We start from the raw sequence: 16,458 nt of genomic DNA on the forward strand, positions 1-16,458 counted from the left end.
GCTTTTCTGAATGTAGAATAAAAGAAAAATAATACCAGCTAATTAAATTAGATCAGTGTTATCAGGTGTTGTCACTGATTAGGAATCTGGTCGGAACAAGCCACAGTGTGCCCCCAGGACTGAGGTTGGGAAACACTGGAATAAATTATGTCAAAACACAGGAGTATGGTGAGTACCCTGCAGGGATTGATTCAAAAATACTCCAGGGAAGGGAGCATGTTTTGGGTCAGAAACTAATGTAGTCTCTGCTTCACTCCTCAGACTTTAGCAAAATCCGTGAAGGAGGAGGATGACAGAGTCACTTTAAAAGTGACCGTGCCTCCATCTCATCCAGTCAAGATGATATAAAAAGGCAGCCGCTCAGGGAGTGGTTAAAATTCTAAATATTTGCTCCAGTACAACCTGCTTCATGCTTTTTTTCTTTTTATTTCACAGCTTTTACCCATTTATCTAAGGCCTATTAACTTGCAATGAGACAAGAATTATGGAAACAAAAAACAATTTAAGATGTCATAGAAAAATTGGGTTGGCTGCCATTCCACAGGAATGGATGATTCCTGACCCGCCTGAGAAGCTGTGATAAATGAAGGAAGATAGATGGACAGGCATCCGAACCGGGAAAAGTATCATTAACCACACCAAGTTGGTTAGTTGTACCTTTTCTAGACGGGAGGCAATTATGAGGGAAGGACAAGAGATATGTCTCCCGTTTGGACACACTCTGGGCTTCACGGAAGGTGTAGTTTTACTGTTCAGCCTTTTTGGTGTCCTGGGTTGTTACGGACAGGTTCCACCGGACCCAGAAGTGTTCCCAGGTTACAATCTTGCTGCATTGGAAGTGTTCCCATATTTGGATTAAATAGCAGATACTCCACAACCAACAGGGGGTCAGAGTCAGGAGGAGGTGGAAAAGGATTGCTTGGAAGAAAGTAGAGGTGGAAGGAGAAAGAACAAGAATTGTGATAGTTACTTACCAGGCGATAAAAACCTTAAAAATACATTTTGCTTAATAAAAATGTCTTTCTTAAATTCATGACTATGTGGTTTGGTTGTGTCAGGGTGTTTGGGGTGATTCCACCTACAGGTTTTGAGAAACAAAATTTTAAATGATGTATACAAACAGGAAGTAATGTAGGAGAATCCACAAAAAACTGAAGCACAATGTATGAAAATTAGCCTATGTAGCTTGAAATAATGTCTGCACAGAATTTTGTGTTGCTTTACAAACAAAACAGGATCTAAAAACTGTTACTAGCCAAATTTTAACAAACACTTGTTGTGGTGAAGCAAGGTCTACAGCTGGTGGGCGTATTTTAAATTAGTAGTTGCCACTCTCACATCTTTGGGTGGGGGAGTGACAGTGTGGGGAGAGTGGTTCCCGTGTGTGATGCGGGGGCAGATGGCCCAGCACTTAGTGCACGTGCAGGATCGCCCGTGACCCTAATTGGTTCCAGGAACTGCTGATTGTGGCAGCTGTGCTATGTCACCGTTTTTAAAAGAGAGGTGCAAATGCTAGAGGGAAGAAACCAGACCGGAGGACATTAGATTTAAATAATTTTCCCATCACTGTGACATATCTGCCTTCAGGATCAGATACTATGTCTGTTACAACAAATAAGATTGTTTTATGTATTAAGATTTCTACACCTCTCATTTTTTTTTTTGTACGGCTGGAGTGAAGGATTTGGTCAATCCAGTCTCCTTGCAATTGAAACTGCACTTTCTTGCCATTTAGATCTGTTAGGTCAGTGCTTCCCAACCCGTGTGCCGTGGCACCCTGGTATGCTGTGAGCACGGACTAAGGGTGCCGTTGCCAGGTGTCAGAACATAAAAAAATTTGATTTGATCTGATAATAATAATACCAGTTACACTTCAAGACTAAAGTCATGCTACCTGTGTGCTTTAATACAGTCCAGCGTGCATCCTATTTCAACTGCAGTCTGACAAATTAATAAATATTAGCTCTAATTTACTTACTTGCCACAGGGTAAGTGACGTTGCTTCCTGTTGTCTGTTTGGTTTTTTTTTCTTGCGCCGAAAATGGCCGACTGTAGTGAAAGTCGTAAACGTAAAAACAACAGCAGCATCAACGACCTCAATGAAAATGATAATGTGGGGAGCAGTAAAGTTGCAAAAATGAAAACACGATACTATCAGGACAGTTATTTGAATTATGGGTTTACATTTGTTGACGAAAAAGGTATTCAGCACCCGCGATGTTTGTTGTGTGGTGATATCCTTTCAAATGAAGCCATGGTTCCAAGCAAATTGCAACGTCACTTTCAAACCAAGCATCAGAATGCAAATAACAAGAACTCGGCATATTTTAGGCGTTTAATGGACAGTCAGCAGAAGCAAGCACAGCTGTTTATGAAAACTGTGTCGGTGTCAGACAAAGCCCAGTTGGCTAGTTTTGAAGTCGCAGAACTGGTTGCCATGGTAATGAAACCACACATCATAGTCGAATCTTTGATTATGCCAGCATGCAAGATAATGGTGAAAACGATGCTTGGTGACGATGCAGAAAAAGTGATATCCAAAATGCCATCGTCAAACAACACCGTTTCTAGGAGGATAGAAGCCATGTCATCTGACATCAACAACAACGTGTGCATTTTACTTCAGACCTGTAAACGATTTGCTCTCCAGATCGATGAGTCTACAGATATTAGTGGAAAATCCCAGTTGCTGGCCTTTGTAAGGTTTTCGAATGGCACCGAAATGTTGGAACAGTTTCTGTTTTGCAAGGAACTTATTGAAACGAAGGGAGAAGATGTATTTAAACATGTTTACAAGTTTTTCAGTGAGAATGATTTGTTGTGGGAATGGTGTGTTGCTATTTGCACAGATGGTGCTCCTTTTATGACCGGCAAAATGCGTGGTTTCACGGCATTTGCCAAGCGTGAAAATCCGAACATAATCACCACCCATTGTTTCATACATAGAGAAGCACTTGTGAGCAAGATGCTGGGAACTGAACTGCAGTCAGTTTTAGATCAGGTCTTTAAAACTGTTAACTTCATCAAAGTCCGTCCAGTCAAGTGCAGACTGTTTGAGAAACTATGCAAAGACATGGGATCAGAACATTACACTCTGCTAATGCATACAGAAGTCAGATCGCTGTCAAGAGGTAAAGGTCTGTCACGGGTGTATGAACTGAGAGATGAACTCTGCCAGTTCTTTCTTAATGAACAAGCAAACAATGAGTTCGCAACACTGTTGGCTGCTCCAACATGGTGCAGTAAACTTGCATATCTTGTTGACATTTTTGAAGTATTGAATGCATTGAATTCGGGCATGCAGGGCAATGATTCGAACAAACTGTCTGTTACTGACAAGCTGCAAGCTTTCCGTCGTAAACTTCTGATGTGGACAAGTGAAATTGAAACAACACATTTAATTTGCATGTTTCCTCGTGCAGTACAGGCTGATCCTGGCGCCGTTGTGTTGCATGATGTCATTGTTAAGCATTTGTCACAGTTGGGAGACAATTTGCAACATTACTTTCCAAGTTTAGACATCCCCTGGCAATGACTGGATAAGGAACCCATTCCATCAGCAGTTGGACTTGTCTAACTTACAGATGACAGAGAAAGAACAGCTACTTGACATTGCGAGTGACCGAACATTACAGCTGAAGTTTAAGGACATGAATTTAACAGAGTTTTGGATTATGGTTGAAAAGGAACGTCCTGTGTTAGGTGATAAGGCTGTCGGCGTACTTATTCCATTCTGCACCACTTATCTATGTGAAAAGGCATTCTCGGCATTGACACTACTAAAGACAAAACACAGAGGATGTTTATTGTCAGTTGAAAATGACTTATGAGTGTGTTTGTCAACTGCAGTTCGAGCTCGTATTGACAAACTTTCAAATTCTCTTTGAAGCCAGCCTTCGCATTAATTATGATGTTAGAGTCTGCTTTGTGCCTTGTGACTTATTGCACTTTCCATGTTTGTGTTGTGTTCAGCTTTTTCATTTGAGACTGGTTTACTGGCAATTTATTTTTGTTACCTTTATAAATGCAAAAATGTGTAGTTGGTATGCCTTATAAAAATAGGAATCTCATTCTACTCAACTGATGAGTTAAGATTAAATTGTTAATTTGAGTAGTTACATATCAGAGTGAAGGGGTGCCATTAGCTGAAAAGATTTCACTAAAGGTGTCATGGTTTGGGAGAGGTTGGGAAGCACTGTGTTAGGTAATAGAATACTTTTTTCTCTTTAGATCATGATTGAGACCTTGGAAATTCCGGCTCACAAAGTTCACAGTTTGGTCAGAGAGACACTGCTTTTGAACTTTTGAGGACATTTTGTAATCTTAAGTACATTGGTACATTGTTTCATACAATAGCATTAACCTAGGTATCATATTATTGCCAGGTATTATGGCTAAGGAGCCTATAATTATGATAGCACTTGCAGCTGTTGGGGTAAAAAGGATAAATAAGAAGTAACTTGCTCCCCATGCCTCCCAAATTACAAATGTGGTTATTTTAAAATATAATCTCTTCTTTCTGTCAGAATTGACATTAAAATTTCTTTGATCCGTAGTTTGTCGGACAATCAGACTTCTCGATTTTGAGAAACCATGTATGGAATTAGTTGTAGATATCTCAGAATCTGATTTAAAATCTTCTCCAATTATTTTAGAAAATAAAACATCAACTATGAATGTCACTGGGTTTGTCCTTTCGTGGTTTTCTGGATTGTGATGTTGTCCTTTCATGGTTTTCTAGATTATGATTAGATCTGTCTTCCAAAGCACCCAATTTATTACCAAGCACTTTACATTTGGATTCTACAGCAGTTGCTTTTTTGTCAGTGACAGATGTTGACTGTTCAACTTCTTCAATATGAGTCGTAAACGTTTGCTGAACATCTTGCAGGTGATCGCCAATAATTTTTATTTTATTTTCAATTTTGCCCAAACTTTCCTGTATTTATCATCAATAGTTGCTAGATTTTTTTTTAAGGTTTACATCAAATTTATTGTTTAAAACGTACAGACCTTCAGATCTTTTATTTCCTGAAGCAGCTTGTCCAGTCTGCTGTCCATTCTAATGTTAATTCTGTCTGATTTGATTCCAATGACTTGCAGGGGGTGTTGGGAGTAGTTGACAGCAGGGATGAAGAGGTCATAATCAGCATTGATATCCTGCTCGAGATCAGCAAATTCAAATATGAGGTCCTGGACAATCCATTCCTTCTCCTGTCTCTTCCAACTCATCAACAGAAATGAGGCCAGATTAGACTTTGATGAGACTAACTACTTTTTCCTTCTCATTATAACCCCTCGGTCTCCTGCTCATGCTTTTAATATACTTGTAATTCAGTTCTCATGGGTTGATTAAATACAGGATATCTCAGGTAATAAAAAAACTTGAATAACACTACTGCCAGTGGACCTCCATCCTAGATGTTCATCAATCACAATGGATAAGACTGCTTCAAAGTTATGTACACTTTTGCGATGGCTTTGCTGATATGTGTGGCATCTCTAATGTTTTAAAGAAAACGGGCATTTCAAAAAAAAAAAAAATAAAAATATATATATATATATATATATATAAAACACATACACACAAATGATAGGAAACGTCCATGACTTGCATTGATGTCAACTCAAAGCCATGATGTGTGATACTAAACTTATTTTAGAATGTTGCTCAGAGATATGAGTCTCAGATGTAAAATGGTAACAGTCATGCAGGTCCTTCTCTGGGCATGCAAGAATGTCTGATCATGGTCTTATTATATTTTCCTGGGTAGAATTTGATGAAGGAGATGTGTTTTTAAGTCTATTGTTTATTCAGGAAGAGAGAAGACTCTAAGATTTTTATTCTGCTTCTTAAGAAATACAACAGGAATCAGCATATGACTGAATACTCTGCTCTTTAATTATTGAGGCTGCAAAGCATTCAACTTTCACATTAAACCTGCTCTTTAACAGGTTAGTTTGAAAATATCAGTTGCTCCAGTAACTGAAGTAGATTTCATCAAATCTTTTTTCAGGAACTGGCAAAACCTGAGCCTGTTTTAAAAAGCAGGATTAGAGAGTTATTTGTATTTTTGGGTTCATAGATCATGTAATCCTGGCTTCATATGTTCTAGAAATGCAGGTTTTCTGGAACAGAATTAGCCAGACTTACGTGAATCCTGATCTACTTTAAACAGATTTTGCACTAATCCTGCTTTGTGGAACACACCCCATGTTCATTAAGTTGTAATGCAGCAGCATTAACATCTCTACCAATATTCCATTATTCATAATCTTTTATCTATTAACATTAAGCAAACGTGCTTCTTTAAATATGATATTTTAATATTTAGTGTATTCAGTTCAATATGAAATTTACGTGTTTCAGTATACAGTGTAAGTATTTCAACATATTGTATATGTAATTCATTACATAGGGAAATCATTTCAAAATAGAGTATGTATTCTGTTAAGAATGAATTATGTCCTAAGTAGTACTTCATATTTTATCTTTTAAATAGCTATCAATAACAATTTAGCATTATACCATTTACTTCAGACAGCATTGTTTTTTATACACTACACTTAATGTGGAAATGTCATGTTAAAACCAAACAAAAACCTATTACAATTTAGGTTAAAGGCATAATTTACATTATTTAAAGAAGTTAGTCCAGAAGCAGCCTAAGAAAAAGTCGGGGAGGGAAAAGAAAAGGGTAAGTTAAAGGTAAGAGTGGAGACACTGAAGACTGGTACAATGACTGGGAAAGGAAGAGAGCAGATTTGATAGAAAGGAGGAAACTAGATGGAATGGGAACAAGACAAGAGAATTGAGAGGAGTCATTAAGTTGTTGTACAGTGGAGAAAATGAGCAAGGGAGAAATGGTGTAGGTATAGTAGCATCCAAACTACTAAAACATAGTCCTATCAGTGTGAGTAGGAGGAGTGATAGGTTGATGACTGTCAGGCTGGGCTTAGGGGGACTATACAGTTAGGTCCACAAATATTTGGACAGAGACAACTTTTTTCTAATTTTGGTTCTGTACATTACCACAATGAATTTTAAATGAAACAATTCAGATGCAGTTGAAGTGCAGATTTTCAGCTTTAATTCAGTGTGGTGAACAAAATGATTGCATAAAAATGTGAGTCAACTAAAGCATTTTTTTAACACAATCCCTTCATTTCAGGGGCTCAAAAGTAATTGGACAAATTAAATAACTGGAAATAAAATGTTCATTTCTAATACTTGGTTGAAAACCCTTTGCTGGTAATGACAGCCTGAAGTCTTGAACTCATGGACATCACCAGATGCTGGGTCTCCTCCTTTTTAATGCTCTGCCAGGCCTTTATTGCAGTTGCTTTCAGTTGCTGTTTGTTTGTGGGCCTTTCTGTCTGAAGTTTAGTCTTCAACAAGTGAAATGCATACTCAATTGGGTTAAGATCAGGTGACTGACTTGGCCATTCAAGAATTTTCCACTCCTTCGCTTTAATAAACTCCTGGGTTGCCTTGGCTGTATGTTTTGTGTCCTTGTCCATCGGTATCATGAAACGCCGCTCAATCAGTTTGACTGCATTTAGCTGGTTTTGAGCAGACAGTATGTCTCTGAACACTTCAGAATTCATTCGGCTGCTTCTGTCCTGTGTCACAACATCAATAAACACTAGTGTCCCAGTGCCACTGGCAGCCATGCACGCCCAAGCCATCACACTGCCTCCACCGTGTTTTACAGATGATGTGGTATGCTTTGGATAATCAGCTGTTACTTGCCTTCTCCATACTTTTTTCTTGCCATCATTCTGGTAGAGGTTGATCTTGGTTTCATCTGTCCAAAGAATGTTTTTCCAAAACTGTGCTGGCTTTTTTTTAGATGTTCTTTAGCAAAGTCCAATCTAGCCTTTCTATTCTTGAGGCTTATGAGTGGCTGGCACCTTGCAGTGCACCCTCTGTATTTACTTTCATGCAGTCTTATCTTTATGGTAGACTTGGATATCAATACGTCTACTCCCTGGAGAGTGTTGTTCACTTGGTTGGCTGTTGTGAAGGGGTTTCTCTTCACCATGGAAATGATTCTGCGATCATCCACCACTGTTGTCTTCCGTGGACGTCCAGGTCTTTTTGCGTTGCTGAGTTCACCAGTGCTTGCTTTCCTTCTCAGGATGTACCAAACTGAAGATTTTGCCACTCGTAATATTGTAGCAATTTCTCAGATGGGTTTTTTCTGTTTTCGCAGCTTAAGGATAGCTTCTTTCACCTGCATGGAGAGCTCCTTTGACCGCATGTCGTCTGTTCACAGCAAAATCTTCCACATGCAAACACCACACCTCAAATCAACTCCAGGCCTTTTATCTGCTTAATTGATAATGACATAACGACGGACTTGCCCACACCTGCCCATGAAATAGCCTTTGAGTCAATTGTCCAATTACTTTTGAGCCCCTGAAATGAAGGGATTGTGTTAAAAAAATGCTTTAGTTGCCTCACATTTTTACGCAATCATTTTGTTCACCACACTGAATTAAAGCTGAAAATCTGCACTTCAACTGCATCTGAATTGTTTCATTTAAAATTCATTGTGGTAATGTACAGAACCAAAATTAGAAAAAAGTTGTCTCTGTCCAAATATTTATGGACCTAAATGCAGTTAGTTATTTGTGAATATGCTGCTCAAGGGGACTGTGAGGAAGAGGAGATGGACATTTTTCTGGGCACGAATGGATGAAGAGCTTAGAGCAGTTCAAGAGGGAGAAAAGACGATTGTTGTTGGTGATCTAAATGGACATATGGGAAAGAGTAGAGAGATGATAGAGAGGATAAATGGAGGGTATGGAATAGGGGGAAATAAATGGGGAAGGGGAGAGGATAGTAGATTTTGCCATGGCATCTAATTTGGTAATAGTTAATATGTTTTTTTGAAAAGAATGCAAAACAGCTTGTGAGTTACAGTAGTGGAGAAACAGACCTAATGTGTAGAAAATCTAATTTGAAAGAGATAAAGAATTGTAAGGTCATAAATGAGGACAGTGCAGCATAAAGTGGTGACCATGGACTTGGACATCAGAATCAGCATGAGAATAAAACCAGAGCAAGCAGCACCAATGATAAACTGATGGAAATTAAGAGAGGAAGGGCTTAAGAAAGGCTTTAGGGAGAAAGTTTTAAGTGAAGTGCAGTCTTTTGAGAGTGTGCAGAAATGGTGGGAGAAGAATAGCAAAGTTGTATTAAGAGTATGTGAAAAGGTGTTGGGAAGGATGACAGGAAAGTGCCCACTTGAGGAGAAACAGACATGGTGGTGAAAAAAACAGATGCAGGATGTGATAAAGGCTAAGAAGGAGGCAAAGAAGAACTGTTACCAATCGGGGAAGGAGGAATGTATAGGCAGATAAACAAGGAGGCAATGAAGGCAGTGGCAAGGCACAAGCTTTTGAAGAGATATATGAAATACTAAAGACGAAAGAGAATATTAGAATAGCAAAGAGTAAGAACAAAGCAGACAAAATATCAGAAAGGTGTGGTATACATGGAACACATACTCTGAAAAGCTGTTGAATGAAGAAAATCCTAGGGTATTTGGAGATGGAGTCCCAGTTGGAGCAGTTCTGTACCAGGAAACCTCTAAGTTCTTACCTCTTTGAACTGGTTATAGATGTATTGATTCATGGGATAAAAGACCAAACTTCTCTGGTGCATACTTTTGCTGATGACAGTGTGTTGTGTAGCACCAGAAAAAGAGGAAGTGGAGAGGAAGCTGGAAGAATGGAGAAGGGTTTTGAAGATAGAAAGTTGAAGATGGAGTTGAAAGAAGACAGAATATATGAGGTTTAATGATGATAAGGATTCAGCAAGTAGCCTGAAGGTGAGCTATTGAAAAGAGTGGATACATTTAAATATTTAGGATCAGTGGTAGTCCAAGATGAAAAATTAGATGCAGAGATATTCCATACATTGCAGTTTGGATGGAATCATTTGAAGAAGGCATCAGGAGTATTGTGTGATTGAAAAATTAAGGTGAAGATGTAAGGTAAGGCTTTTAAGACAAGTCAAGTAATGATGTATGGAGGTAAGACATGAGCAGGAAAGGGAGCTCAGGAGAAGTTGGATGTGGCAGAACTGAGAATGTTGAGATGGATGTCTGGAGTTACAAAATAGAATAAAAAACATGAGACAATTCAGAGGTAGAACAAAAGTGGGAGAGACATTTAAGAAAGTACAGGAAAGTAGGCTGAAGTGATATGGACATGTGATGAAGAGAGATAATGAATATGTGGGCAAAAGAAAGATGGGAATGAAAGTACGGGGTTGAAAAAACAAGGGAGGTCAAAGTGAAGGTGGATGGAAGTAAAAGAAGATCTAAAGGAAAATGGCTTGAATGTTGAGGAGGTGCAAGAGTAAGTTTGGGGAAGGTTGATCAAGCACGTGAGAAAAGGAAGAAGAAAAAGAAGCAAAGAAACAAAATGAAAAATCATTTCAACAGAACAAAATCTATTAGTGAGCTATTAGATGGACCACATTACAATATATCTTAAGATGGTCAAGTAAATTACAGGTTAAAATATTCATTTAAATTATACAATACTGTTTTTCCATGTTAAGGAGCAAGCTATCAAGACTATATGCTAAAACAAAATTAATCAAATAATCAAATGTTCCATTTTTGGATTGCATTTTCAGCAGCACCACATTCTATACTATAGTGCACATCTGCACATACAAGATTTAACACTTTGCTTCACATCAAATAACTTGCTTTCCCAGAGAATACATAAACAAATAAAATAAAATAATCCCTGGTTACCTGCACAGAAGGGCTTTCCCTTGTCCACACTGAATTTTTCTTGTCTTGAGGAGTAGCAATGAACATGGCAGGAAGATTGGATCGTGTAGAAACAAAGTAATTTTTAATTTCTGTGTACTCTGCATCTGCAATTCAAAAACATTTTTTAATCAGTAAAATGATTATTGTAGGAAATGTTATATAAACCACTTTAGAAAACAACTTTGGAACGTAAGATTTAGGGGAAAAAATGCATAAAACAAATAACATTTCTATCTGCTGCTTAAAAGTACTATATGTAATTATTTCAATGTTTACTGATGTGGTACAAGTTATATAAAAAAAAGTAAGTGATCAATGTGTTTTGTGAGTTTGACTCTACCAGCCTAACCACACTATTTTTATATATTTTGTTATGTAATACATAAATAAGACTTGCTCACTAAAGAATCTTTTTAGGCAACTAAAACAATTTAAGTATTGCTAATTGAGTATTTTATAATGGCTACTAACATGTTTTACTTAAGAGGTGCTGATTTGAAAAGGTACGGTAATGGTTGACAGATGGTTAGTGGCTATAGTGTTACTAATGAAGGGATTTTACTATTTATAGCATTAGCAGGGAATATAGTTCATGTTTGGCAATGGCCAGTAGAATATATATTATTTTAGAACCTAGGACTGTAATAAGGCTATAAAAAGGACTTTTAAGCTAAACCTCAACCTAGGGGACAGGTGGAAGACATCCCTTCTGCCCACACCCAGGAAAATGACTCCGACTCATCTGAAGTGCACAAAGACAGAGACCCCATAACTGCAAATGCTTTTCCACAGAGACCCCAGAACTGCAAATGCTTTTCCAAGAGCTTTCTTCAGCTGATTATTTTTGGGAGTGCATGTGGGAATTGGGGGTGCAAAGCTAATTGTTTGCTTTCTTTAGTATTAATTTGTTCTCATCTTAGTATTTCCACCATAGATACTGGGGAGAGATACACTAAATATTTTGGTTTTAGTAAGGCTGCAATACTTGAATAACATTTTCATGGAGCATGCTCTCCCTGTTGGATACATAGGTAATGCAGCAATCATTCCACTTCTTCAAATCCTAAGGAATGTTCTCAAGAAAAAAGAAATATATTAAAACCCATGAATTTGAGTCAAATTTCATGAAAGCAATTACTCACATATTTTCATCCATAATGTTGTTAACACTATAAAGCTTACGAGAAAACTCATAAATCCGGCCCACCTTAAATCCACTCGCACGTCTCCATTCAGTGTCTTTTGTCTTGTAAATGTGTTGATAATCCCAAGCAGCAAGCAGCCTGGTATACCATCCCCCCACCACCGAAGAAACTGTAAAAACCTCTCCCAACTGAAGCCTTGTTTATCAGTGAGTCAGGTACCTAGGCTAAAAAATATATCGTCATTCGGAACACATGCATTTCACGTGTGTTCCGTGTCTACAAAGATCTGCCTAAGTGTAGGATGACAGGAAATGTTGAACACATACCTAAAAGACAAACTTTTTCCATGTTTTAGTTAATGCTGGGCGGTATTACCGGTTCATACTAAAAAATTTTTATTTTTTTTTTATGATATGGATTTTTCTTATACCGCAACACTGGTTTAAATAGTCTAAACCAGTGTTTCTCAACCTCGGTCCTGGGGGCCCACTGTGGCAGCAGGTTTTTGTTCTAACCCACTTCTGTTTTTAATTGGACTCCTGGGCTAATTAAGTGAACTGTTATTTCCCAAGTTCTGTGTTTTGGGAACAATATAGAAATTAGTAAACTAAGTTTGGTTAAAAAGAAAAAAAATATACAGGTGCTGGTCATAAAATTAGAATATCATGACAAAGTTGATTTATTTCAGTAATTCCATTCAAAAAGTGAAACTTGTATATTAGATTCATTCATTACACACAGCCTGATGTATTTCAAATGTTTATTTCTTTTAATGTTGATGATTATAACTGACAACTAATGAAAGTCCCAAATTCAGTATCTCGGAAAATTAGAATATTGTGAAAAGGTTCAATATTGAAGACACCTGGTGCCACACTCTAATCAGATAATTAACTCAAAACACCTGCAAAAGCTTTTAAATGGTCTCTCAGTCTAGTTCTGTAGGCTACACAATCATGGGGAAGACTGCTGACTTGACAGTTGTCCAAAAGACGACCATTGACACCTTGCACAAGGTAGGCAAGACACAAAAGGTCATTGCTACAGAGGCTGGCTGTTCACAGAGCTCTGTGTCCAAGCACATTAATAGAGAGGCGAAGGGAAGGACAAGATGTGGTAGAAAAAAGTGTACAAGCAATAGGGATAACCGCACCCTGGTGAGGATTGTGAAACAAAACCCATTCAAAAATGTGGGGGAGATTCACAAAGAGTGGACTGCAGCTGGAGTCAGTGCTTCAAGAACCACCACGCACAGACGTATGCAAGACATGGGTTTCAGCTGTCGCATTCCTTGCATCAAGCCACTCTTGAACAAGAGACAGCATCAGAAGCGTCTCGCCTTTGGACTGCTGCTGAGTGGTCCAAAGTTATGTTCTCTGATGAAAGTAAATTTTGCATTTCCTTTGGAAATCAAGGTCCCAGAGTCTGGAGGAAGAGAGGAGAGGCACAGAATCCATGTTGCTTGAGGTCCAGTGTAAAGTTTCCACAGTCAGTGATGGTTTGGGGTGCCATGTCATCTGCTGGTGTTGGTCCATTGTGTTTTCTGAGGTCCAAGGTCAACGCAGCCGTCTACCAGGAAGTTTTAGAGCACTTCATGCTTCCTGCTGCTGACGAACATTATGGAGATGCAGATTTCATTTTCCAACAGGATCTGGCACCTGCACACAGTGCCAAAGCTACCAGTACCTGGTTTAAGGACCATGGTATCCCTGTTCTTGATTGGCCAGCAAACTCGCCTGACCTTAACCCCACAGAAAATCTATGGGGTATTGTGAAGAGGAAGATGCAATACGCCAGACCCAACAATTCAGAAGAGCTGAAGGCCACTATCAGAGCAACATGGGCTCTCATAACACCTGAGCAGTGCCACAGACTGATCGACTCCATGCCACGCCGCATTGCTGCAGTAATCCAGGCCAAAGGAGCCCCAACTAAATATTGAGTGCTGTACATGCTCATACTTTTCATGTTCATACCTTTCAGCTGGCCAACATTTCTAAAAATCCTTTTTATGCATTGGTCTTAATTGATATTCTAATTTTCCGAGATACTGAATTTGGGACTTTCATTAGTTGTCAGTTATAATCATCAACATTAAAAGAAATAAACATTTGAAATACATCAGTCTGTGTGTAATGAATGAATCTAATATACAAGTTTCACTTTTTGAATGGAATTACTGAAATAAATCAACTTTGTCATGATATTCTAATTTTATAACCAGCACCTGTATATATATATATATATATATATATATATATATATATGTTAAAATGTACCAAGACGTTATATGGGAATAATGTATTTTTTTCTTTTTAACAATATTTTCATCTTGATTTTCATTCTACTTTTCTAGGTGTTCTAATTGTTTAATTAATCTATTATTTACTAATTAGTGAATCTGATGCTAAAGTAGCTGCAGCCTTTGCTTATAAAGTGTTATTTGCTGGGGTGTCTGCTCTGCTCATTTTTAATTCTCATTAATAAGATACAACAAAGTGTAAAAACTGCACAGAGAAAGGGCAAAATATGATGAGATCAACAAAAGAGAATTAAGCATTTAAATCTCTAGCAAAAGCAGAACTATTTCTAAATGTCTCATAAATGTAAAAATCATGCTGCTGTGCTTTTCTGAATGTAGAATAAAAGAAAAAAAATCCCAGCTAATTAAATGAGATCAGTGTTATCAGGTTTTGTCACTGATTAGGAATCTGGTTGGAACAAAAACCTGCAGCCACAGTGGGCCCCCAGGACCGAGGTTGAGAAACGCTGGTCTAAACAACATTCAGAATGTGGCGCAGTGGGAAACTGTTTAAGGGGGGACCTTTTTCACTGCTGCACCGCTAAACACGAATGCAATGTTGTACATGCGTTAGTGGAAGTATTGAACGGTGAAAATGGACAGAAAACATTCTGAAACTGAAGCAGACGATAAAGTTGAACATGATGACACAGAAGAAATTTTGCTGACAAAAGGAGCCGTGTCTAATGTCTGTAGATACTTTGGTTTTAAAAGGTCGGATGTGGACCATTATGTTCAAATGTGTGAATACTGTTTCTATATTACTGGATAATACTGCAAGCCAAGTTTTACTTGTTTTATTTATTTTTTCAATACAGTGTAATGTACCTGAGTACTGTGTAATAATGTGACGACATGTTGAATTTATTCTCGACATCTCTACTTTATTCTTGCCGTTTATGTCGAGATTAAAGTCGACATATTGACTTTATTCTAGTAATTTGTCATTAAAGTAGAACATTGTAAACTAAACTTCATCTAAAATGATTATTTAATTTACTAGATTTTCTCAAGCCCTGTCATAAGTTATCTAGCACATTAAATGCTGTGTGTTAAGTGTTTCACAAGCCATGTTAATCGCTATGTGCTTCTTAAACTGGCTTCCTCTTGCACTAAAAGGAGGCGCAGGCAGCAATCACCACACAGAATACATTAATTTCATGATATTCCTGCTCCCTGAACATTTAGAATGCGAAGATAAATACTTGATATCATTTTCATGATGAAATGCATTAAAGCATGTATTAATCATGTGGGGGCACGGTGGTGTTGAGGGTACACTGCTACATCGTTGCAAGGGGGTCCCGGGTGTTCCCTGCCTTGAATTTGCATGTTTTTCTGGTGGGTTTACTCGGCGTGCTTCAGTTTTTTTCAAAGTCACGTAGGATGTGGGGTTTTGTTAGGCTATATTGACCCTGCTAGTGTATGCATTGCTTGTATTCACCCTGCAATGTGCTGGCGCCACGTTCAGGATTTGCTCCTGCCTCGCACACAATGCTTGCTGGGATGGGCGCAACGCTGAATGGATGGCGTAATTAAACATGTATAACGAAGATTTTTTTAAAAGTTCTGGACACTCCGTGGTCTAAGTTTATAACTAGTTTTAATTTCACAAATACGTTTATCGTGTGGTGATTGGTTATGTGGAGAAAGAAAAAGGAAAGATAGGATCTTTGGGTTTGGTACGTTAGACACAGCCAGCACGCATGCAATAAAGAAAGCCTGTTCAGAAGAACATCCATTGAATTCTGTGTTCGTGTCACCGACCACCAGATCACAAACCCAATATTTACACAATATTTAAGGTAAACCTGTGCGATACCCATTCATACATCCAGTTTTTTGGAGCCTCGTCACACCTGCCATAAAGTTCTCCACACTGAACGTACACCTGGGGACCCCTTGCTGCAAGGCAGCAGCACTACCGTGCATGTTTAATACCTGCTTTAATGCATTTCATCATGAAAATTTATCTTAGCATTCTATATTTTCAGAGAGTAGGAATATCATGAAGTGAATGGATTCTGTGCGCGATCGCTGCCGGCACTTCCTCTTAGTGCAGAGGAAGTCAGTTTAAGAAGCGCATACTGATTAACAACTGGGTCAGGGAACACTTAACACAAAGCATTTAATGTGCTACATTAACTTATGATGGGGTTTGAGAAAATCTAGTAAATTAAACATAGATTTTAGGATGAAGTTTAGTTTACAA

General features: G+C 38.2%; 1 protein-coding gene across 1 annotated transcript in view; it reads right to left on the reverse strand.

Annotated features, from left to right (window-relative positions):
- Positions 1–16,458, reverse strand: part of LOC114644736 (nucleolar protein 6-like) — a 225,268-nt gene that overhangs the window by 82,563 nt on the left and 126,247 nt on the right. Inside the window, exon 10 of the mRNA XM_051930096.1 lies at positions 10,779–10,903. Within this exon, the coding sequence (XP_051786056.1) occupies positions 10,779–10,903 (125 nt within the window). The remainder of the gene's footprint in view (positions 1–10,778; positions 10,904–16,458) is intronic.

The sequence above is a fragment of the Erpetoichthys calabaricus genome, chromosome 7 (assembly GCF_900747795.2).
Source record: "Erpetoichthys calabaricus chromosome 7, fErpCal1.3, whole genome shotgun sequence".
In the NCBI taxonomy this organism is placed as follows: domain Eukaryota; kingdom Metazoa; phylum Chordata; class Cladistia; order Polypteriformes; family Polypteridae; genus Erpetoichthys; species Erpetoichthys calabaricus.